General features: G+C 34.9%; 2 protein-coding genes across 2 annotated transcripts; one reads left to right on the top strand and one right to left on the bottom strand.

Moving 5' to 3' along the window:
• The first annotated feature begins 1,092 nt into the window (after positions 1–1,092).
• On the top strand, positions 1,093–7,902 carry LOC145641619 (putative inactive receptor kinase At5g58300). Its single transcript, XM_081692471.1, has 3 exons — positions 1,093–1,819; positions 4,971–6,400; positions 7,010–7,902. Exons 2-3 carry the CDS (start codon positions 5,110–5,112, stop codon positions 7,645–7,647), a joined length of 1,929 nt encoding a protein of 642 aa, XP_081548597.1. The 5' UTR covers positions 1,093–1,819; positions 4,971–5,109; the 3' UTR covers positions 7,648–7,902.
• A 1,333-nt stretch (positions 7,903–9,235) lies between these two features.
• Positions 9,236–13,028, bottom strand: LOC145642630 (cytochrome P450 71D11-like). Its single transcript, XM_081693821.1, has 4 exons — positions 12,999–13,028; positions 12,284–12,912; positions 11,125–11,446; positions 9,236–9,871 (listed from the first exon to the last, which is right to left on the bottom strand). The coding sequence occupies exons 1-4, from the start codon at positions 13,026–13,028 to the stop codon at positions 9,236–9,238; spliced, it is 1,617 nt and encodes a 538-aa protein (XP_081549947.1).
• Positions 13,029–26,110: the final 13,082 nt, after the last annotated feature.

The raw sequence follows: 26,110 nt of genomic DNA, 5'->3' as shown, positions 1-26,110 counted from the left end.
CTGAACTTATTAGAGTTGAACTAAACTGAGTTGAACTAAATTATTTATGAAAGAAGGAAAGTAAGAACTGAGTTGAATTGAATTGTTTTATGAGAGAAGAAAATTAGGAATTAAACTAATTGAAACTTAACTGAAATGAAATTAAGCTAAAGAAAATAGGTTTTGAATGGTAAGATTATCAATCCTCAATAAAAAATTGTTGGTAATAGAGTCATAGAGGTATTAAAAACTAACTTAAACAATCTAAGCACCTAACTTGATTTGACATGAAAAAAAAATATCTGATCTAAATTTTTTATTTTATAAACATAATGAAAACATGACTCAATTTTGAAATAGATCCCCCTCGACCTCACCTCACCAAACCCGACTCAATTAGCCAAATTGATTTCTTTAGGCAAGGAGTACTCCTACTTGGTACTTCCTCCGTTTTCTTTTAGATGCAACACACACTTTTTCACGGTATTTAAGAAATGTGGGGTTTACATGATATAATACACTTTAAAATGGGATGAGTGGTTGTTATGAGTGTAATTTAGTGGGCCATGTGCTTTAAATAAGGGAAATAGTATAGTTTTTCCCTAAACTAACTTTTCTTTTATAGTGTGTTGCAAGTATTGTGACATTTCCTTTTGGAAGTGTTGCAAATAAAAGAAAACGGAGGAAGTATATAATTACTAGCATCTGATTAATTCTCTAATTTGTATTTAATTTTTGGCTATTTTTTTTTTTTTTTTAAAAAATAAAACTTTAATTGGTTTATAAAAGGACATTCTTAAAATCTTGATGAAGTTATAAAATAACGGTTAAAAAAACAAGTACTCCTCCGTAAAAGAAGATTCCTTGAAGCAAATAACGGTTAAAAAAACAAGTACTCCTCCGTAAAAGAAGATTCCTTGAAGCAAATAACGGTTAATAGCATCTCGAGGTCAGTCCTTTACAAAAAAAACAAGTAAAACCCACAAAGTGAACAAACAACGCAGCAAAACCGCAATTGTTTCCCCATTTCTGCACTAACACATGACACAACACTCCATTTTTAATTTTCTCATTTCCAATTTTCTCTCTCCTCACCACTTTGCTCATCCCTAAACCTCCCTAACTTCACTACCACTGTACTTCCCACCTTTTTTTCCCTTTCTTTTTTGACCAATCTTCATCTTTATTCCTCTCGAGTTTTTTTTTTTTTTTAAGTGCATCACTTTCCTAAATCGAGCGTATTGTATTATTCTTTATTCCCCTTGAGTTTTCTTTTTAAGTGCATCACTCTTCTAAGTCGAACGTATTTTATTATTCTTATATTCCCTTCGAGTTTTTTTTTAAGTGCATCACTTTCTTAAATGAAGCGTATCTTATTTATTTAACAAAGGGAGTCCTGTACAAAACTTGACACTACTGAACTGTATCACACTCACTAGTCACTATTTCCTTTTTTTTTTCTTCATTTTATGCCAAAACTAATTTCCCTTTTTCTCTCTCTTCTTTTTTCTACCAAAAACTTTTGTTCTGGGTCCATCACAAAATTCCCTCTTTTTCTTGCTTTCTCTCTCTATTAATCACTCAATTTCAATAACTCTTTTATTATAGTTGAGGGACTTCTAAGAGAAGCTCTCACTTAATGCCAAATTCCTCTTAATACATACAAAAGCGTCGTAAAAAATTGGTTTTACCAACGCTTTTTTCCGTCGGTTTCTTCTGAAATGAGTGAAATCCAAAATTGTTAAAAAAAAAAAAATTCACTCAGTTCACTGTAATTTCATCTGGGTTTCTTCTACATTGGTGGATTTCTCTGCATTTTTGGCTCTGTTTTTCTCTCAAGGTTTTTCTCTCACTCATCTTAATTTTTGTTCATTTTTACTATTTATAGTAATTTTGAATTCTGGGTTTTGCTTATTTACAATTACATGAATGTCATATATTTATTTATTTATTTATGCATAATTTTGAAAATTTGTGGGCTTAGTTGGGGAAGAAGTGGAGAACAAAACAAATCACATTGCAAAATTGGTTGATTTTAGTACAGTAGTATATTTTGTGTTGTATGCTTGAAATTATTTGACAATTTCTGCATATTTTTGTTTTTTTATTTAAAAAAATTGTTTTATTACTTGCATTTATTGTTCTCAAAAAAAAAAAAAAAAAAAAGAACCAACGGCTAGTCTTGTTACGGTTAGATCCTACGATAATTTGTTCATATACCTTGTAATATAATTAGTGTTTGATTTGATGTAAATCAGCTATTTAGGGCTTGTTTGGTATCACTTTTGGTTTTCTGTCTCCTGTTTTTTTGAAAACTAAAAACCAAAAACAGGAAACAAGAAAAAGGTGTTTCCACTTTTCTGCTGTCAATTTTCAAAATTATTATGATTTTAATGAGTCTAAATATTTTTTGATTCATTATGTGACATATATAATATACTTTTAAAAAACAAAAAACCAATAAACAGAAAACCATAACGATGCCAAACGAATCCTAAGTGTTTAATTTAAATCTTTTTAACTGTTTATAGCGAAATGTTATATTGGCAGTTGTATAAAATAGTTGTTGTATGTTAAAAAAACAAGTAGACAAGAAGTGTTAGTATATTAAAAATTAAAACTAGATCCGAGTATTCTACCATTAATATTGTATAATATCGATGCAAAATCTTGTATTAGAAGGACTATGTAAGAATAGTAACTAGAGTGGCTTATTTTGACTTTAAGGGCAACTCATAATCGATAAAAGAAGTTACTATAAGTCCGTCTCACCTAAAACTTGTTATAAATCGAATAGTAGACCACATAATGGAAACTGAGGCAACTCTCCTTTTCTTTCTTTTATTTGTATTTTTGTTATCTTTATTCCTCTTTTTTGTCGCATTGTAGTCCAAAGTTGTTTCTGCATTCTATATTTATTTGTCGGAGGATGCCAAATGACAGTTGGAGCATAAAGCTTCTGTTGTAAAATAATTAATAAGTGTAATGGTTTTGCTTTTGCTAATTAGCTTAGTGTACTTGACAGGTAATTAGGGAGTAATTACTGGACAAAGGAGATTAGTGGATGTCTTTTAATCCATTATTTGTGCTACGTGTTTAACTAAGAAAATTTAACAAATGTTATATTACTTTTTGAATATGCCTTGAATTGGTTTGCCCTGTACGAATGACCCAATACGCGGGTCTTGATGCTTAATTAGCAAGTCGGGGTTTGGGTGCAACGTGCCCCCTTTGGTGTTGCCCTAGAGTTGGTGAATGGTGATATTTTGTTATAATGAGCTATGATTTCTAGTTGAGCCTAATTTCAGGGCCTATTACGTTTCAAGGTAGTATTTAAACTCTCTAAGTCCTTAATCTATCGTAATTATATGTTCAGTAACATATATCGTGGACATGGCTAACACATTGCTAGTGAACCGTATAAATTTCAAAGTCAATGTCGTACTTGCATCCTCTCTTCATTATTTGATTTAAGCAAGGGTATGCATAGGATTTAACACGCATAATCTAATGTATTTATAGAATTGTAACACATGTTTTTTAACGTTACAAAATAGTATAAATGAGTATTGATTTTAGATTTTTAGGTGGATGGAGAGAGTACTGACTTTAAAGAAAGATTGAACATCAATTATCAAGGGTAGTGTTTGGAGCTTGTCTAAAGAAGATGTGTCTTTTTGAGGAAAAGCATATCAAACTTTTTAATTTCAAAATTATTTTTGCATGGCAGAGTATGGTTTTTACTTTTGCTTTTTTGCTTATAATGGGCATTGGATTCTTTCTAATCTTTCTTTTCTTAAGAGGGTTGCTTTTAAACTTTACAGTATATTATAAATTTAGGATCTTTCAATATATAGATAATAGTAGTATATATTCCTGAAATGCTAGGTTTTTTTCACTTTAAATCTTAAAAATGTTATATAATTCCCTCTAAGTTATCTGAATATGGTACTTTTTTTGTGTGTTTGAATAGAGGGTACGAAGGTTGGATAAGAATTGAGCAATTGACCCTCGACCGACCTCAACCAAGGCATACTCTAAACAATTGGAGAATATTTTGATTCTTGTCTATTTGAAATTACAAAGAACTTATGATTGTTGTTAAGAGTACTAATGTACAATGCATTAATTTTATTGCATGATGTTGATATTCATAACGTGAAAATTAGGTAGCCCTTTTAAATTGATTACTTAATTAATAAGTATACATTCCTTTTTGCATGATAGAATCATTGAGAGGACATTAGCACCTAAAATCATAAAGGAAAAAGCTTGAAGAGATTAAAAGAATTGGTGGTCCTCATTGTGGAATCATTGAAAGTACTATATACAATTTTTTGTTCATAGTTAATTGTATGTGTAACAGTGTAAATCATACTAAAGTACGAAAAGTTGTAGACTAAAAAATTGCAAATCATTTTTAATGTCCTTTGACCTCTTTCTTTTTAAGTATGTATGTATGTATGTATGTATGTATTTGCTTACAATATCCATTTGTTGTTCGATGGCTTGATAATTGTTGCAGGAAATTCCAATCTAGAGCAAAATGTAAAGATTATATGGGTTGATTAGATTCTTACTGTTAGTAAAGATGATAAACAATATCAGCAAATGCAGAATTTTGCATATAAGTAGTGCATTTTAAGTTAAGTCCATATTGTTTTATTAGTAAATCCCATAGCCCAGTGAAGTGCAATTTTTGTTGAGTTAATCCCCCTTTCATCACCCTGATAAGTTGTTGATCAAAATAGTAAGCGAGATAAATGAAATGGAGCAATGGGAATGGTAAAGTTCTCTCGATGGTGAAGATATTTTTTAATAATTTAATGGATGTCATGAAAAATAATATTTAGTGAGATAACTTTCAGTAGTCAAAACTGTGTCCTTGTTTTTATGTAATGCATATATGCATGCCGATTGAGCTTCATATCTATATTGCTTATGATGTTGGTTTCATCATCTAATAATTGTTTTTGCTTTTGATGATGCAGTGTTCCTGTCAACCTCTCCCTTCAGATGCAATAGTCATAGAGGTTTTATTATTGAGACAGAATATTGAAACCACGGCACTGCCTCATGGTGTTATTTCTGCATCTAGCATCTTAATATAGCTTCAGCAGAAAATCCACCATGAAGCGTCAATCCTCCTTGCTAGAACTTTCCGTCTTTCTTATCCAAGTTGCTATCCTTCCTCTCATTTGTGCTGACTTGAACTCAGACAGGAAAGCTCTTCTTAACTTTATCGCTAATGTTCCACATGGCCGAAAGCTTAACTGGGATGTTGCTTCCCCAATATGCACCACTTGGGCTGGTATTACTTGCAATACTGAAGGAACCCGTGTAGTTGCTGTTCATCTCCCAGGAATTGGTCTTGTTGGCTCTATACCATCCGGCACCATTGGGAAACTAGACGCGCTGGAAATCCTAAGTCTAAGATCAAACAGCCTTAATGGAAAAATTCCTACTGATGTTGCTTCTTTACCATCACTTCAATCCTTATTCCTCCAATCAAATAATTTCTCTGGTAGCATTCCCGAAACACTTTCTCCTAGACTTATGTTGGTGGACTTAAGCTTTAATTCCTTCACAGGAAGAATTCCACCAACTATCAATAATTTGACAAGGCTTATGGTGTTAGATCTCCAAAATAATATGCTTTCAGGTCCTATCCCTGATCTTAAACCTCCAAGGCTCAAGGTTTTAAACATAAGCTACAACAAGTTAAATGGCGAAATCCCATATTCACTCAAGAAGTTCCCTAGTTCATCATTTTCGGGGAACTCCTTATGTGGGCCGCCTCTAGACACTTGCTCCTCGAGTAGCCCATCACCTGCTCCAGCTTCCTTGGCATCTCCGTCAACACTCCCTATGAAAAGCAAAACTGGCAATCGCGGGAAATTGAAAATAGGTGCCATCATTGCTATAGTAATAAGCAGCACTTTTGTGTTGTTTCTTGCTATAGTGATTTGCTTATTATGCTGTTTGAAGAGGAGAAGTGTAGAAGATAGTGCGGTTGACAAAGGAAAAGAAGCAAATGCCAAGAAGGGTAAAAATCAGTTGCCAAAGGAAGACTTTGGGAGTGGTGTGCAAACAGCTGAGAAGAACAAATTGGTCTTCTTTGAAGGCTGCTCGTATAACTTTGATCTTGAGGACTTGCTTAGGGCTTCAGCGGAAGTTCTTGGGAAAGGGAGCTATGGAACAGCATACAAAGCGATTTTGGATGAGGGAATTGTGGTGGTGGTAAAACGGCTGAAGGAGGTGGGAATTGGAAAGAGGGAATTTGAGCAACAAATGGAAATGGTTAGCAAGATTGGTCAACATCCTAATCTTGTGCCTCTTCGGGCTTACTATTTCTCCAAGGATGAAAAACTTCTAGTGTACGATTACATGCCCGGTGGTAGCTTAAGTGCCGTCTTGCATGGTATGCCTACCTTAACCCTTTATTCTTACTGTTTTACATGCATTTATGTCCCTTATCTAAAGTAGTAACTAAAAATGTTTTTTGATGCTATTTTACATGTAGACTTGGCCAAACTGACCCATACCCAACCAAAAAAAGAGAAAGGACTAGTGTTTCTCATTTGATAAGAGTATTAGAACAATAGAAAATGACCCAATCCGAATGGATCAAACCCGAAATCAACCCAAACGACCATGCCCGAAATGGACCTGACTCAAATTGACTTGAGGACCTGATTGTCACCTCTATTTACAAGTAAGCAAATTATAGAAAAAGAGAAAGGACTAGTGATTCTCATTTGATAAATACATATTTATTGAGCAGCTATTTCCTTGAGGAAATTTTCGACTGTGAACTGCAATCTGCCAATCTGATTGATTTTGACTGATATAAGAATCATATAAACTACTAGAAGCATAAGCATCTGAAAATTTGTTGTAGTGTAGCATATTCCTAAGATTATATCTGCATTCTGTCGTTCACTTGTTACTGTAAACTGTGAAAATTTTGAAACTGCTTCAAATTTTGCTGTTAGCATTTTCTTGATGCATCCTTCTTCTGATTTTTCAGGCTATGGTTACAATGGAAAGACTCCCCTAGATTGGAACTCTAGAATATCAATTGCACTAGGGGCTGCACGAGGAATACTCCACGTCCACTGTGAAGCCGGTGGAAAATTTATCCACGGAAACATCAAGTCCTCCAACGTCCTCCTCACACAAGATCATGAAGGCTGCATCTCTGATTTCGGCTTACCTTTACTGATGAATTTCCAAGGTATCACCTCGAGGAGCATAGGGTATCATGCACCAGAAGTGATTGAAGCAAGAAAAGCCAGCCAAAAATCAGATGTTTACAGCTTTGGAGTACTTCTTTTAGAGATGCTTACCGGGAAAGCCCCTCTTAAGACTAGTCACGGACAATGTGATGTGATTGATCTCCCTCGATGGGTGCAGTCTGTAGTAAGAGAAGAATGGACTTCTGAGGTGTTTGATGTAGAGCTGCTGAGGTGTCCAAACGCGGAAGAGGAAATGGTGCAGATGTTGCAGATAGCACTGGCTTGTGTTGCAAGAGTTCCTGATATGAGGCCTAGAATGGAAGATGTTGTTAGGATGATCGAGGAAATTAGACCATCCGAGTCAGAAGAGAGACCATCTTCTGACGAGAACAAGTCTAAGGACTCTAATGCCGGTACTCCAACCCCCTGATTCTTCGCGTTGTAGCTAAGCTCTCTGATTGGTCATCGGAGAATGATTTGTGATACTCTGATAGCCATATCGTAAAGGTGATAATGCTTATTCCTAATTTATGCATTTTTTTTTTCTAGGCTTGTGCAACTGTTTGTTGAGCAGATAAGCTTGTAGACTGGAGGAGTAATGTCAAAAGGCACTTGTGTAAAAAAATACGTTTGATTATAAGCAATGCATGAATTGTGCTTTGTCCTTTGGGAACATCTTCTCTCACTATATTTTTGTTATTATTGTTGTTGTGAACTTGTGATCATCGAGTTAATTAAAATCTATAAACATCATCATCCAACTCGGACAGACATGCCTCCAACTTAAAGAAGATTGTTCCATTTGCTAGTGGTTTCCCATCTTCACATAGCCATATAATTTGAGAGTGAGGGATAGCTCAAAAGTGGCTAGAGGTTCCCTCCCGGTTTCAGGAGATCCTGTGATCGATTTTCACCCCATAAAAAAACCATAGTCATATATTTGCTAAAACAAATAATTACTGCAAATTAATTGAAGATACAAAACAACAGTAGATTTATTGGGAGGGAAAAAGGAAAGAGTGTGTATGCCTATATTATTGTTTTTTATATTTATCCACACACACAAAAAAAAAAAAAAAAAAAAAACATGGGCCTTTAATTTATGGAGGGCCTCTAGATTAACAGGCCCGGTGTTATTGGGCTAGACGCACAGCCGGGTAGTTGAGCCATAATTTCAAACACTTTCATCTGATTTAAAAACACAACATATGGATGCACCATTGAGCCAGTTTATCAAATATTGAGCGTGTAGAGGAACACTCCGCAAAGCAAGAGCCTCAATGGTGGTGAGTCCTGGACCAAATCCAACCATTACACCCCTTTCACATCCGAAACGGGCTGTCGTCTTTCCTTCTAGAATTGACCTCTTTCTCATTTCATGATTTCATCCATCATAAAACAACACACCAACGCTAGTCATGTTACCATACTCCCTTAGCACTTGCCATGAGGCCTTGAGCTTTTCTACATCGAGCTTGAGCTCGATTGAATGCCATTTAGAACTGCTTCACCACCATTGTGCGCGATCCAAAAAATCAAGTTCTAGTTGTGAGATCCCAATGGGCTTAAAAAGTTTAGCTAGAGTTTCCTTGATGTTGCTAGAAATTAAATGGGGAAGGTCTCTACAAAGACCGAATGTTTGTCCAATGTTAACAATTGCGGAGGCAACCATAAAATGAAGTCAAAACAAGTTATGTGAATAGTGTACAAAGTCAAACTATATCATTTAATTCGGAACAGAGGAAGTACACGACAATTCTATGTACCGAGGGGTCAAGTTTGAGAGCCTAAGCAAGCTCATAGTCCGCCCCTTGCATCATTAAGTGGGTGATCTTTGGAGAAATTACATAAAATCACATTAGCCTTTTATATTATTTAGAAGTTTAAGCAATTGGAAATTACTTTTACACCATAATATAATGCTCACGAAACACACACTACACACACACACACACACAATAATGGTACACAAACCATCCATAATAAGCAAGCTTAATTATTACTTAAGTGGTCATTAATTAAACCCCCGTTTTCAGATTAGAAGAAGGATGAAGAGTAGGAATTACAAGCAAGTGATTTTTCCTCTTCATTGTCAAACCAAAAGATTCATCCATGTCTAGATCTTGTGGTCGCATTCCATCTGGTAACTTCCAATCGAAATGATAGAGCAACATAGCAAGTGGTAGCTCAACCATAGCTACACCTAATGCCATACCCGGGCACCCTCTCCTACCCGCACCAAAGGGAAGCAACTCGTAGTTGCTTCCCTTGTAATCAATCAATGAATCTTCAAATCTTTCGGGATAAAACTTCTCAGGCTCAGGCCAATACTCAGGATCCCTTCCAATAGCCCATACATTAATAATGACACGTGTTTTTGCTGGTATGTCATACGGATGTATTTGGCATCTCTCCATGGATTCTCTAGGAGCTAAAAGAGGAACCGGAGGATGTAGTCGTAAGGATTCTTTGATAACATGTTTTAAGTACGTAAGTTGGTTTAACCTCGACTCATCAACTGCCCCTTGTATGTCTTTGTATACTCGTCGTACCTCAGCTTGTGCCTTCTCTAAAGTTGTTGGGTTTCTTAGGAGTTCCGACATTGTCCACTCTATCATTGACGATGAATTTTCAGTTCCTCCTCCAAGTAGCTCCTATATATAAATTAAACTAGCGAATTAATGGTATAAATTTCAGCGTCAAGTATAATCCAATCAAGTAAGGTCATAAACATGAAAATAATGAACTTATTGGCTTGTATATATACACCTCTAGTTGTTAGGATAAATAATAAAGCATACATGCAGTCGATGCAGATGCAAATTTATGATAAAATATAACTTATTGGCTTGTATATATACACCTCTAGTTGACTTTATTTTTATATAACTAAATATTAATGAAAATAAAAATAACGTTATAACAACATATTTATGATAAAATATGTTATTATATGGTAATAAAACATTACCTTTCATGTTAATATATAGATAGTGAAAAAAAAAAACAAAAAAAGTTCAACGTGTTAGTTATTCATTATGGGATGGATGGAGTAAGACCCTATTTATTTCACCTTAAAAAATAATACTATATCAAGTAAAAATATTTGAAGTCAATAAAAATAAGTTTAATTCAGTAAAATTAATTTCAGTTCATTAAAAAGAATTTCAGTTAAGTAAAAATAAGTTAAGTTCACTAAAATTTAGTTATCTTAAAGAAAAATTATAATAAAAAAATCAGTAAAATAATTTCATTTCAACAAAACTAATTTCATTTCAGCAAAATTAATTTAAGTTCAATAAAAAATAATTTAAGTTCAGCAAATATATATAATTTTGTTTCAGTAAAAATAATTTCAATTCATCAAAAATAAGGTGAAATGAACGGGGCATAACATTTTGCCTTTCACAATTATTTTATATATTTACAAATTTGTAACGTTATTACCTCCACTTTTATTTACAAATTTGAACATGATTATCTCCACTTAATTATTTGAAAGGAATAATGTATAATTAGTTCGTCTTATGTGCGGTCGGCCACACCGTGTGGCCACTTAAAAGTAACTCCTATAACATTGATTAAGCAAACCCTGTAATACCGACCAAGTAACTCCTATAACACTGACAGAGTATGTAACTCTATAACAATGACGAAGTAACTCTTTTAACATTAACCAAGGAACCCCCATTACACTAGCAAATTGAAGTAGCCTTTATAATGGTTGGCCACACGGTGTGGCCAGTTACATATAAGACTTTGTGATGTATTATAGGTTGATATTCTATTAAAAAATTACATATTTAATTAGTTAGATGAATCATATAATTTTTTTTAAAAAAAAAAAAAAACCACCGTATAAATTACAAACGATGAACAAAGAAAATTAACGATTAGTTGTACTTACCATAATAACTCCTTTTATATTATCAGTGGTCATAGAAAAATGATCGGGATTATTGATATTATCAACATGATGTCTTAAAAGAACATCAACCAAATCTTCATCCTTTGGATTATTAGATTTATGTTCCTCAATAATAGGATCAAATATCCTATTTGTTTCCTGAGTAATTATTTCAAAATTTCTTTTCATTCCACTTATTCTGTGAAGAAATGGTATTGACGGATAAAGGTCTGCAATACAGAATCCCGTACAATGCTTCGTAACGCTTGATAATAATTTTCTGAATGGCTCTTGTTCGTTGCCTTTCGTACTGAAAGCTGACCTGATAATTGAAATAACTGATTAGTTGTATTATTCTATATATACTCGTATTATGATATATGCAGCATGCATGCATGGACCCTCCTCATAACCATCTATCTCTTAATAAAAAACAACAAGAAATATATACGGAGTATTACTGATGTTCTTATTATTTGCAACAAAGGAATATCACCTCTGTTTTATACTCTGTATTTTTGTACAACAATTGATCTTGTACGGACTTCTAGGCAAAATTTGTTTGTTAGTGTTGAATGGAGAGAAAAAGCTAATGATGCATGTGATAAGGATTGAGGAGAGATATAGAGATAAATAACTATGTAAAAAAGGAAAGAAAACATTTATTGCAGATAATGTGTAGCAATCATTTTTAGTAAATGCTACAAGAATATGAAACGGAGGTAATAATAACTAATAAGAAACAAAGGTCTAGACTTTTTTTTTTTTTTTTTTTTTTTAACTAAGTTCTATTTTAGTTGACCTGTTTCATACAAAACTTTATTCATCAATAAATTATTGTTATGAATCTAACAAGACTTCATATAAACATGTAATTTATAAATAAAATAAAGGAATGAGGAGATGGAGGGACATCCCTCCATCCCCCCCCCCCCCCAAGTGACTGGGGTTCGATTCCTCACAACAGTCCCCCATTCTTGTGATAGGGTGGGGGTCCTCTCGTCCTCCCCGTATGTAGTTTATCGTTAAAAAAATAATATAATTTACAAAAGACAATTAAATGAGGGGTGGTGGTCCTGGTGGATATATATTGTAAAAGTCAAAGCGAATCAAGAAATAATAAAAATAACAGATGAAGAATATGATCATGTATACAAACCTTGTTAATGTATCACAAGAAAGAAAAAATGCTTTCCTGGTGAGATTAACAACACGGCCTTGTTCAGAGGCTAAGGAGTTGATGAGATTAGTAACCTCTTCGACTCGAATGGGCTGAAACGACTGAACTCGCTTGGAGGTAAAGAGCTCGAGCACGGAGATCTTACGTACATTGCGCCAATACTCACCGTAGGGAGCCAACCCGATATCGGTGCAATCATAAAACACTTCTTTGGCAATCATAATAACAGGACGATTACAGAAGACAGAGTCATGAGTTTTCATAACTTCCTTAGCCATATCGGCGGAAGACACAATGATGGTCGGCACTTGGCCTAGTTGAAGCTGCATCACCCTCCCGTATCGCTTCGCTAGCTCGGCGAAGCGGCGATGCGGGAGTGTGTGTTTGGATGCAACTTGGTGGAGGTTGCCTATCAAGGGGAGTTTTGGAGGGGATGGAGGTGATTTTGGTGATGTTTTTTGTATGGATTTTATCATATGATACATGAATATTATTATTATTGCTATTAACATAACAAACATTTGAAACTCCATGTTTATAATAGTAAGAGATTTTTTTTTCAAATTTTTGTAGGAAATTGATTGCTGAATATAGCTATGTTGTGTGATCTATTAATGAAATTTCCTGTCGTGTTTTATAGCAGAATTGGAGCAAGTGGGTCACATTAAAATATACGCATCTTTTCCAAATTTACGTATGTAAGTACTATACACCTATCACCCATGTTAGATAATAAAAACACATGTTTAAATAAATGTTTATAATACTCCTATAATAATTGACGCGACAGTTTGACTTTTTGCAATACTCATATAAAGTCCTTTCATGTTTAATTAAACGAAACGTCTTTTTTTTGTGGCCATATTTAAATAATAAAAAAAAAACATTTTCTTATTTTTAATGTATTTCTTTCCATTTTTTAAATAGTATTCTCGCTACACTTTTAATAATGTTTTACTATCTAATGTTCCTCACAAAACCCCTTACTTTCTTGAGTAAATTAAAGTAAAAATACGTTTGTTGACACCGAAATTTTGTTAATTATTAGGTGTCAGATATTTGTAAATAAGGGGATAATATCAAAAAATATAAGATATTATCCTCAAGATCTCGTAGAATATTTGATAAATATCTTGTTTACTACTCTATAACACTATATAAAGAGGGTCGTTTTAGGGTTTAATTAGGCTCAGATGGAATAAGTCACAAAGACCACATCTCCTCCCAGTCATCGTTACCAGGTTTATAGAGGATCAGATGGAATAAGTCACAAAGATCACATCTCCTCCCTACTACCAAACATTGTAGGTATAAAGTATGGATTAAGCCGACAAGGCCCCGTACTATAAACAAATATCAAAACCCTAGCCTTGTAGAGAGAGGAATCAAGAGATCTACGAGAGTTGTAACCCACAAATTATTAATGAAATAATTGTTCTCGTATATTTTTCTACCTCTTTGTTTGTATATTGCAGGTTTGAAATTTTATGGTTTACAAGGTTCGTCTTTAAACATTGTCAAAAGTTTGATTTTGGTCCCTCAACCACCATTGACTTATCAGTTGTGGTGGCTAGTACAATGAGTTGACAAAGTTTAGGGACCTTGCCATAATGACACTACAAGAAATAGGCCGATTTCCGGCGGAAGTGTTCCGACAGACACGAAAATCCGTCGCAAATCACAGAATTTCCGATGGAATTTTTTTCTGTCGCAAATTCCCGACGGAATTTTATTCCGTCAGAAATTTCCGACGGATTTCAAACAGTTCCGACGGAATTTTCGTAGGAAAGTATATTCCGACGGATTTAAATCCGTTAGAAATTTCCGACGGAAAAGGCAGTGACTAAATTTATTTTGAAAAAAGAAAACTTTGTATAAATAACTAACCCTAACCCTTTACCCCTCATTTCAAACCTTCCGCCGTTTCATCTCCCCTTTCTCTCTCTTCTCTTTATCTCTCCTCTCTCACTCCTCTCCTTCGCTCTCTTCAGTCTCCCTCATCACTCCTTTTCTACGTACTCCCTCTTCTCTTTGTCTTTTTGATATTGAATTCCGGCCAAGCTAGCCCACAAAGCAACCCCAATTTATTTTCCGACCAATCTCCCGGCGTTTTTTTTCATATCTAATTTATGGTTCTAAGGTCAAGTTCGACCATGGAAACGCTAGATCTAGCGTTTTTATGGTCGAATTTGGCCTTATATAACCAATTTCAAGACTTTGAATCGTTGTGGTAAGTTATTTGGTTTGAATTTCAAAATTTTTTGTTCTGGTTTCATTTTTTTTTTTCGGGTTTAAGTTTACTAGATCGAATATATGTGGTTATGGTGGCTGTTGGAGTTCGGGTTTAGGGTGTTGGGATTTTAATTTTTTTTTCTTTTTTTTTTTTTGTTAATTTTTTCGGTTTTTTGCGGTTGTCTAATGTTGGGTTTCGGTGGTGATTTTAGGTGGGTGGTGGCGGTGGTCTGTTTTCAGTTTTGTTAATTTTTTTTCTTTTTTTTTGTTAATTTTTTTTCATTGTGTTTTCATTATTTTGTTCTGTTTTCAATTTTTTTTTCGGGTTTCAAGTTTTCATTTTAATTTTTTTTCTTTGTTTTTTGTTAATTTTTTCGGGTTTGGTGGTAGATCTAGTGGTTGTAGGTGGGATGGTAGATCTGGTGGTTGTGGGTGGTAGGGTGGTTCGGGACTGTTGATACGAGTTAGGGGGCTGGTGGTTGTGGCGGTGTCTGATATTGGGTTTTTTGGTGGTTGGAGGTGGTGATACGCCGTGCCGGTGGTGGCGCGACGTATTTTTTTTAAATCTCAGAAAAGCATTTTCCGACGGAATTTCCGTCGGAAATTTCCGACCAAATTGAATCCGTCGGAATTTTCCGACGGATTATTGCAGTGCCTAAAATATTTTTTCGACGGAATATTCCGTCGGAATAGTGTTTCCGACGGAATTTTCGTCGGAAAAGTTCATTTTTCCTACAACTGGTTTTCCAACAACCTTTTCCGACGGAATTCCGTCGAACACCTTATTTCCGACGGACTTCAGGGTGTTTTCAACGGAATTCGGCCTATTTCTGGTAGTGTGAATTGCTGACCGAACAAAATGTTCAGGGACTTTTTATTGCTGACTGTAATGTATGGTTGGTGCAGTGCACCCTGCCACCCCGGGTGCACCATGCCCGGAAAGAACATTAGGTAAAAGAACATGGGCGAAAAAAAAGAACATTATAGATATTTATAAAGAACATGAGAATAATATGTTCTTTAAGTCTGATTATTATGTTCTTTAAGTTTGAATAATATGTTCTTTACATTATACAATATGTTCTTTGATGTATGTACATTAAAAAAAAAAAATCAATCACCCGGGTAATCAGGAAAAAGAACATATTCTTTATTGTATTATCATGTTCTTTTTGTAAAGACTTTATGTTCTTTGAATAAAGGTGATCAAAGTTAGACTGCCCGACCCGATTTTGGACGGGTTTTGGGCAGAATTTTTTAACCCCCCAAATTGGGTCGGACCCAACCTGTAAATTTAATTTTTTTGGGGGGGGGGGGGGTTTAGGAATGCGTTTTTATGCATTTTAGTTGAATTTTTTTACTCCACCCGAAAACCCTCACGGCCGGACTATATTAGGCGGGGTTGAGCACAAAAATTTCAGCCCAAAACTTGGCCCAACTTGAGAAGTGAGCTGATTTTTTAACCTTGTCCGTCACGCACAATGATCACCTCTATCTTTGTCAAACACAAACATTTTTTTTTGTCAAATATTATGTTCTTTTTCAAACACGTTCAACCACCCAAGTAAACATGAAAAATAACATGTTCTTTTTGTAAAGAATGTATGTTCTTTATAATGTCATGTTCTTGTCAAACACAAACATGTTCTTTTGTCAAACACATGTACTACGTATGTTCTTTTGCAAAAACTAGCATGTACTTTTTTTTTTTTTGTGTCATACTTCTTTAAAATATGTCTAATGTTCTTTCCGGGTGCACCATGCGCATGGTGCACCCGGGTGGACTATACTATTTCCAGCTGACTGGACAAAAGTTTAGGGACTTTGTTTTTTTTTTTTTTTTAATTCAATTGCTACAAAATATGTTAATCAACCATATATACTTTTAATTAGTCTAATACCATATATATAGAGGTGACCAATGGACGGGCCGGGCCAAGATAAAAAAATATGCCTATTTATCAGGCTGGCTGGAAAATCACTACTAGAAAACAGTGAAATTACGACGGAAATTTTCTGTTGGAAACACCCCGTTTTCCGTTGGAAAACCCGTTTTCGACGGAAATTCCGGGAACTGGTTGTCGTAATACACTTGTCGGAAAAACGCACTTTTTCGACGGAAATTCCATCAAAAAATTCCGTCGGAACCACTTTTTCGACGGAATTTCTGACGTAAATCAGTCCGTCTGAAGAGATTTTCGGGCCTGAGATAGTCCGTCAAAAATTTCCGACTGACTATATTCCGCCGGAAACTTCCAACGGAAAATCGGTCGAAAAATGCTTAAAAAAACAAAAAAAAAAAAACCTACCCCACCACCAGCCACCAATGCACAACACCAACCCCACACAAGCCCACCTAACCCGTACTACCACCCATCACCCCCACCACTAGCCACCACCGCACAACACCAGCCCACCTAACCCGTACCACCACCCACTACCCCCACCACCAACCACCACCGCACAGCACAAGCCCACCTAACCTAAACCCACCCAAACCAAACCTAGATCTACATCCCTAACCCAAGCCCAATTCGGCCACCGAAAGCCACCGTCACCACCAAAAAATAGCAAAAGAATTTAAGAAAAAAATTAAAATCTTTAACCATTACCCACAAAACCCGAACTTTAACAGCAACACCCTTCCACCACCATAAATCGTAAAAAAAAAATCCAATAAAACAACAATTTAAAATCAAAATTGAAAAAAAAAATACATACCTTAATTCAACCACATATATACTCGAAATTGGGTTTAAGAGGCCAAATTCGACCATAAAAACTCTAGATCTAGAGTTTTCATGGTCGAATTTGACCTGAAAACCTCAACACGAGAAGAGAGAGAAAAGGCGAAAAAGATGAAAATTGTTGATGATGATGATGATGCCGGTGTTATTGATGTCGGTGCTGCTGGTGTTTTGTTGATGTCGGCCGATTAGTGGTTTGAAAGAAGGAGGAGGTTAATGAGAGAGAAAGAAGAAGAGAACGAGAGAGAGGAGGAGCAGGAGAACGAGCGAGAAAAGAAGGAGGAGTGAGAATGGAGAAGAGGAGGAAAGAGGAGAGGAGAGAGAAGAGGAGAAGGAGAGGAAAGACAAAGAGCGGCTGATGGAGAAGAGGGGAAATGGAACATGGGTGTTAGGGTTTCTAGAGGTTTTACTTTTTTTTTTAAAAAAAAAAATATTTTCTGACAAAAAATTTCATCGGAAATTTCCAACGAACTATAAATCCATCGAAAAAAGTAATTTCCTACGGAAATATCCGTCGGAAAGCACATTTATTCCGACGGACTATTATTTTGTCGAAAATTTCCGACGGATTTGTAGACTTCATCGGAAATATTCGACGGAATTAAAATCCGTCGAAAAATTCGATTTTTCCGACGGAATAATGGGTCCGTCAGAACCAGTCCGTCGATATTTGCTTGTTTTCTAGTAGTGAATGTGTGCCCAAACTAGGCGGGTCATGCGGGCCTTTCAGACCGATTTCGGGTCGGGCCAAAAAATCAACTAAAATTGCATAAAATTGATTTCCCAAGCCCGTCCAAATTTTTTTAAAAACGGCCCTGGCCCAATTTTGGGCCAAAAAAAGTTGTCCAAAGCTCGACCAAAATCGGGTCGGGCTCAACTTGATCACCTCTACATATATACCATTCCAATCTTGAATTTTTAATAATTTTATTTTGGAAAAATACACTTCAATAATCCCAACTATGGGTGATTTACCTACATTAATCCCAACTAACGTTTATTCTACAATAATCCTAACTATTAGGCAAGTTTTCCTCCAGCAGTCCCAAAAACCGGTTAACTGCTGAAAAGATAAACTTTTTTTTTTGTTTTTTAAATGCCACATGTCAACACATGATTGGCTTAATTTAAAAAAAAAAAAAAGAAATTGATCCCCAGACAACCCAGCCAACCGCTGCCGTTCCCAGCCACCCACAGCTGATCGACACCGGTCGACCACCTCCCACTAGTAGAATAAACATAATGGGAAGCCCCAAATGGCAAGCGGTTATGCAATTCCGCTTCTAAAATTATAAATGGCAAGCGGTTTGGGCTGAACCACTTGCATAATTGTAAATGGCAAGCGGTTTGGGCTGAACCGCTTGCAAAAGCCCAAATGGCAAGCGGTTCGTACCGTGAACCGCTTGCATTTTAAAAAAAAAAACCTACCCATTTTAAATAACAACTCACGCCCCTTTTTTTCCACTCTCATCACTCCAACCGCTCCCTCTCCTCCTCTCTCTCCTCTCTTTCTCAGTTCTCACTCTCCTCTCTCAATCTCTTTCGTTCTCACTCCTCCCTCCATTTCTCACTCCCTTCATTTCACTCTTTTCTCTCAATATCCATTTCTCATTCTCCTCGACCAAAACCCGCATAAATTTCGAACAAATTCGACCAAAACCCATATAATTTTGACTAAAATTCCGAGCAGCTTTGGAGCAAAATTTCGAGCAATTTTTGAGCAAATTCGTGCAAATCGTGTGGGTTTTCAAGTTTTTTAGGTCAAATTCGACCATGAAAACTCTAGATCTAGTGTTTTCATGGTTGAATTTGACCTTTGAAACCAAATTTTCAAGTCAAAATTGGTGTTTTGCTTGGGTGGGTTGCGGGTTAGTGACGGTGGAGGTGTGGGGTGGTGGGTGGGTACGGGCTGGCTAGAGATGTGAGTTTTTTTGGGTGGGTTGCGAAGGGTGGAGGTGTGGGGTGGTGGGTGGGTTACGGTTTGGGTGGAGATGTGGGTTTTGTTTGGGTGGGTTGTGGGTTACGGAGGGTGGAGGTGTGGGGTGGTGGCTAGGTACGGGGTGGGTCAGGGTCAGGGCTTCTGGTGTTAGTGAGGGTCGTGGTGGGTGGTGGTGCTGATATTTGTGGGGGTCATGGTGTGGATCGTGGTGGGTCGGTGGTGTTGGTGGTCGTGGCTGGTGTTTTTTTTTTAAAGTATTTTTTTTTATTTATTTTTATATAGAGCTAATTTTATTGGTTGTATTAATTTTATTGTTGTATTAATTTTTTTTTTTTTTATGTAAATGTAATATTACAACAAATAATTAATAAAAATATTAATGTTTTTACATATATTTGGTTTGTGTATCAATTTATGTGAAAAAAACAAAAAAAAAAAAATTATTTTGTATACCCGTAATGGGCAGCGGTTTGGCGCCAAAACCGCTGCCCTTTCTCTAGTAATAGCAAGCGGTTCTGAACCGCTTGCCATTTAAATGGCTAATGGCAAGCCCCCTAAGCGCATGCGGTTCAAAACCGCTTGCCATTAAGGGGTTTGAACCGCTTGTCATTACGTTTATTCTACTAGTGTCCCTAACCTACCGAAAATGGCTGGCCGGCTCTCCCTCCCCTCGAACCACACACCCCCGATCGACCCCAATCCCCTAAACCACTCTCCTCCCTTCCCTCCGCTTCGTCGAAAAATCGATTCAAACAAAAACACAAAACACCGCCCATTCCTCCGCCACCAAAAACGATCCTTCTCCGTTTTTCCACTCTTAAATTCGGTCGTTTTGGTGGTGAGAAAAGGGAGGAGGGGCAGTTATAGCAGCGGATTCAAGTAGGGAGCAGGTTTCGAGGGTTGTTGTAGCTTAGGTTGGTGGTTTTCGGGGTTGGCGTGAGCTAGGTTGGTGGTTTCGGAGGTCGGGGTGGGTTAGATGGGTGGTAGAGGGTTTCACGGGCAAGGGTTTCGGGGGTGTTGCGGTGCGATTTGGGTGGTTTGGCCGGTTTCGGGGGTGCGGCTGGTCATCGTGGGAGATGTTTCTGGCTTGGGTGGCTGGAGAAGGTGGTGTTTTAGGGTTGGGCAGCAGGAGGTGGAGGTGGTGGTTAGGCGACCGGAGGTGGAGGTGGTGGTGATCGTGAACTTGACATTGGTTTATCCTTTAATATATTTTTCTTAAATTCAAAATTAATTGGTTTCCAATTTGATTTATTTATTTTATTTATTATTTTTTTTAATTTTTTTATTGGCTTTTAAAGATTTGTTTAAAATTTTGATTTTTTGATTTATTAGTTTTAAGATAGGTGTGGTGTTATGCTGGGATTGTTTATGTAGTGGCGGTTGTTATGGCGGTGGAGGTGACTATTGTGGATTTTTGTGGTTATGTTTAGGTAATTGGCGGGGATAAAATATTTATTGGGTTAGGTAATTAGAAAGGTCATGGGTTGGGTTATGTTTAGGTACTTCGCAGGGTAAATTATTGAGTGGGTGCTGGATATTCAAGTTATTAGAGCTTCCCTCTCGGTTACAGGAGATTTTGGAATCAGTTTTTCACTTCTGTCCTTATGGCTCTCTAAACACCAAAAATTATTAGATTTGAATATTTTAGGTTCCTATCTAGCGCCTTACGACGCCCGTTAGCAATGTCGAACTAACATTAATCTAAGTGGATTAGGTGTGTAATACAAAAGGTCAAGAAGTTTCACAAAAGTGTATGTGTATATAATTTTTTATTTTTAAAATAATTGTTCTTTATAACTTACTAGTTTTATGTGCAGAAGATGCTCGAATTGTTGATAAAATTTAGGACTTTTAGCTTGAATGTTCATTAATACGGTCATATAATCCCTGTTGATAATGCAAAATATTTATACATACAATATCCTATCGATTATTTATAGAATAATGTACTTTTTGTAGTTTTGTTTATAAATAGATATTTATATTATTATTGACTTGAAATTATTGTTATTGAATTCAAATTATTTTTACAGTACTGAAGTATTTTTACCAAACCAAAATTATTTTTATCGATTAAAACTTACTTTTATTAATTCTATATTATTTTTTAAAACTAAGGGTCTGTTCACATTTACTTAATTTCAGTTTAGTTCAGCTCTAATCAGTTCAATTCAATTCAGCTCCAATCAGTTCAGTTCAGCTCCTAATTTTCCTTTCTCATAAAATATTAATTTCAGCTCAGTTCAGGTCAGTTCAACTCCAATCAGTTCAGTTTAGTTCAATAAATATGAACATGCCCTAAATTAAATATATTTTAAATGAATCTTATTTTAAAGAACTTTTTGGAGCGAATTTTATGATGGAAATAAAATCGACCTATAGGATATTTATTTAAAGTTAGGATTATTTTTGTATATGTGAAATATTAGAAGTATAGTGATAATTAAACTTTATACAACATTTTTATTATAAAAATTTATCTAAAAATCCCTTACATTAGCATCATATATGCCACAATAATTCCTATTTGTCGCATACGTTGTGCGACATTTATGCAAAAATTAAAATGTCAAGTGTCGCTATCTCGTGATTTGGCTGCGAAACCAGCTTTATTTATTAGTGATATGATACGAATCATATGATTGCCAGCCATATTTTGTTTTTATTTTTATTTTTCCTTATAACTTTATTCCAGCTGTGTTTTAACTTTTTTATTATGTCACTTATTTCCAATGTCACATGCATAGGCGCAATTACTATTTTTTTGTACTTTATTTTAATAAATGAGAAATTCACGTGATATTTTTTTTAATTAAATATAAAAGTTGCACTGTTGCACACGCACATGCACATGACTTTTTGTAAAGGGAGTATAGTATTTGTAAATTAATTACAGTATTTGTCCATTTGAGAGAGAAGGGGACATGCATACACGGATACACCTAACTACCTAAAGTGACTCAATAATGTGTAGATACTCCATCAAAAAAACAAAAAACACAAAAAAACAAAAAAACAAAAAAAAACAAAAAAACAAAAAACAAAAAAAGTTACAAAAATGAATATATGAATAATTTCGTAGAACTGAGCCGATGTTTATTAGGTGGATTTGATGGGATCATGTGTCGAGTTACGAATGGAGGGAAGAGGTCTAAAGGGAGTTTCGATTGAGGCGGATAACTGAAAAAGGAGGGGATTAGGGGTAGGGCTGGGTTGCAACACCGGCGTAAGGGATGGGTTGCACATTAGGGTAAGGGAAGGGAGGGGAGGGGTGGGGTGGAAAGGATGGTCCGATCCGGTAAGGATAAGAGGTAATCTGTTTTTTTTTTTAAAAAAAAAATAAAAATTAATTTTTTTTAGACCAATTACAACTTGACACGTGACACATAATCTATTGTAATAGGTCATTGACTTTTGTTGACTGGTTTGGGATTGAAGAAAGTAAACAACCTTCAAAGTTGAGATATTCCAGAATAACCTATAATTGAGATTATTAAAAAAAAAAAAATAGAGTAAAGTTTGGATTATTAATAGGCAGAATTGGCCTCAACACCCTAAAGTATGGCTTAGGTACATTGAGCACCCTGAACTATGCGTAGTTGTCAAAACACCGCCAACTATGGTGTTAAGTGTGACGCGTGCCTTATATGAAAATTATATGCCCCTTATTTTATTGGAGGAGGTGAATTTATGTGTGTTAATTGGATGGAATACTACATAACTGTTATAGAGAGTGAAGATTCACCTCATCCCGATGAAATAAGTTCCCGGAAATTTTCATTTTGGCATGCGTTGCACCTAATAACATAGTTGGTGGTGTTTTGGCTACTACCCAAAGTTCAGGGTGCTCGGTGCACCTAATCCATACTTCAGGGTGTTGCAGCCAATTTTGCCTTATTAATATTAATTTTTCCTATTAAAAACATAATTTGTCTTAGATCAGATGTTATCATTTGTTGTTTGGATGATATCAGTAATTACTTGGATAATATATATTAAATATCTAGGTTGGATGATATAATTCTTTGGATGATATAATGATTAATTGGTTGGATGATATTGTTAATTGTTTGGATAATATGATTGTTATCTGTTATGTCTATGATATATATCATGCATTGCTCAGATGATATCCTCTTTTGAATCTATGATATCATCTATTGTGTCTTTGATATCATCTATAGCCTGGATTAGGGGTGAGCAAACCGGGTACCTGACCAAAATTTTAGGACCCGAACTTGGAATTGGTTGGAACCGGGTCCTAAAATTTGGATCCGGAATTGGAATTGGTTCAACCGGGTCCTAAAATTTAGGAATTGGTATTGGAATCATCGGGCACCGGTTCCGGTTTCGGGTACCCACTTATGTATGTAATTGTTAAAATATAATACAAATTATAAATCTTATTTTACTTAGGTTCATTTTTAGCGTTTAATACTTATATTTATATATGCATTAAGCTATTTGTATTTATGTTAGGTATTAATAATACTTTTTTAATTTACAAATTAGATACATTCAACATATTTTTATTATTTAAAATTTTTTTAGTTTAGCATATATTAGATAACCGGGTTCCCAACCGGTTCCAGTTCCAAAAAGTTGAGAATTGAATTGGAATTGGTTATAACAGGGTCCTTAATTTATTACCCGGAATTGGAACCACCGGGTCCAATTCCGGTTCCCGACCCGCCGGTTCCAATTCCGGGTACCCGGAATTTTTGCTCACCCCTAGCTAGCCTGGATGATATCCTCTATTGGTTATATGATATCATTTATAGGCTGGATGATATCATCTATTGTGTATATGATATCATCCACACATCATCCATTACCTGTGTGAAATCATTTATAGGCTAGATGATATCCTCTATTAATAATATAATATCCTTTATAGGCTGGATGATATCTAGTATCTACTATTAGTTATATGATATCATCTAAAGTTTTAATTATTATTTGATTTGTATTTGATATAAAGTAGTCATAGTTATTTAATGGAAATTTTGTAAAAAACCACCTTTTATAAGAAATATTTTGGCAAGAAATTACCTTATATTTTGCAATATATGACGACATACCTTAATCATTTATTATTATTATTATTTTTTACAATGACACACCTTAATCATTTTATTTTTGCAATGACACAACTTTGGCTGAAAAAGACGGTTTGACCCTGTTTCCCGTCAAACCCGACCACGGTCTTAAAATCACTCTCCAACTATGCCACCCACCAAAATGCCACCGAAACCGCCTTACCCACCCCACCAAATCCGCCTTACCCACTCTATATATCCTCTAAAGGCAGTTTCGGTGGCGTTCTGGTGGGTGGCGTAGTTAGAGAGTGATTTTAAGTATTCATGTACCTCACATGTGGTCGGACAACGCCGGGAAACAGGGTGTATATATATATATATATATATATATATATTATATATATATATATATATATATATATATATATATATATATATATATATATATATATATATATATATATATATATATATATATATATATATATAAAAGGTGGTTTCATGCAAAAATTTATTATAAAAAGTGGTTTTTTTTTTTTTTTTCAAAATTTCCTTATTTAATCCATTATTCTCTCTCTCTCTCTTTTTAAACTACTATCTAATATTTAGTTCTGTCACTAGAATAGTGTCTGTGTATCGCACGGTAGTAATAATTTTTTTCCATAATTAATTTGTGATATAAAAAATGAGGCAATTCATATGAAATATACTGATGCAATGTGTATAAGAAAATTAAAATAATAAGGCCAAATTATTAAAATTAAATTGAGAAAAAAATTATAGTTGATTAGTTGTGTTGAAAATATTTAAAAGTAGTACACATTATATTGCATTAATGATGCATGTTTTTTCCAAAAATAAATATACAATGTACTTTTAAAAAATATGCTAAGTAAAATAACAAAAAAAAAAAAAAATAACGATGATACTCCCTCCGTTTCAATTTGTTAGTCCCGTATACTATTTTGGGCGTTTCAAAAAGATCTACCCATATTGAATGTATTCCACTATTAACTTAGTTTTTATTTCCTATTTTATACATAATAAATTATGAGTGATTAGATTAATTTATTGTGAATTAATAACATGACTCTATGTAAAGAAATTATTTCCTTGATTTATGCAATTATTACTAATGCTTTCCTTAAAAAAAATCAAAAAAATTAAATAAGGCAAACTATTTGTGAATTGTTTTTTACTTTAATACTAGATTCCAAATACTCACCTTTTCTTATTTTATGTGATAGATTCCATATGAGACTATCATATTGAAACGGAGGGAGTATCATATATTGTTTTTGCAGGAAATTTTTTAATGATAGTTTGACATGTGTCAAAAAGGATGTAAGCATGTTCTGTTTTAGTGTTATTTAATAGATAGATTGGTAAAAGTAGATTATTAAACAATCTTTTCTTTGTCGTGGCCTCGAGGGATCGACCATGACTAGTTAGGCATTATTTTTATTAGGTGCGCGACATGCATATCTAATTTTAAGTTAATTTGAATTGGCCGAAGCTGTCAAAATTTATTTATTTTTGTAGTTTAATATGCGCACGTTAGTCAATCTGATTATTTTATTATATTACATACCCTCTTCGGCTCTTCCTCAACAATATCTTATCTTTCCTTACACAAAAAAAAACAAAAAAAAAAAAAAAAACTTGTATTTGATGAATAAAAGTCTGTTCTATGCACTCAGTGTATTTACTCGTTAAAATTTGCTCATTTATAAAAAAAATTTGCTCATTTTATAAACGAGCAATTTACCCAGGTGTACGGTACATTCGGGGTGTATTTAACAAATTCTATTGATGAATCACAAATTGTATTATTCTAACTTCGCTGTAT

The sequence above is a fragment of the Chenopodium album genome, chromosome 8, assembly GCF_948465745.1.
Source record: "Chenopodium album chromosome 8, dcCheAlbu1.1, whole genome shotgun sequence".
Classification (NCBI taxonomy): Eukaryota; Viridiplantae; Streptophyta; class Magnoliopsida; order Caryophyllales; family Amaranthaceae; genus Chenopodium; species Chenopodium album.
This window is presented reverse-complemented; position numbering and strand designations above follow the sequence as displayed.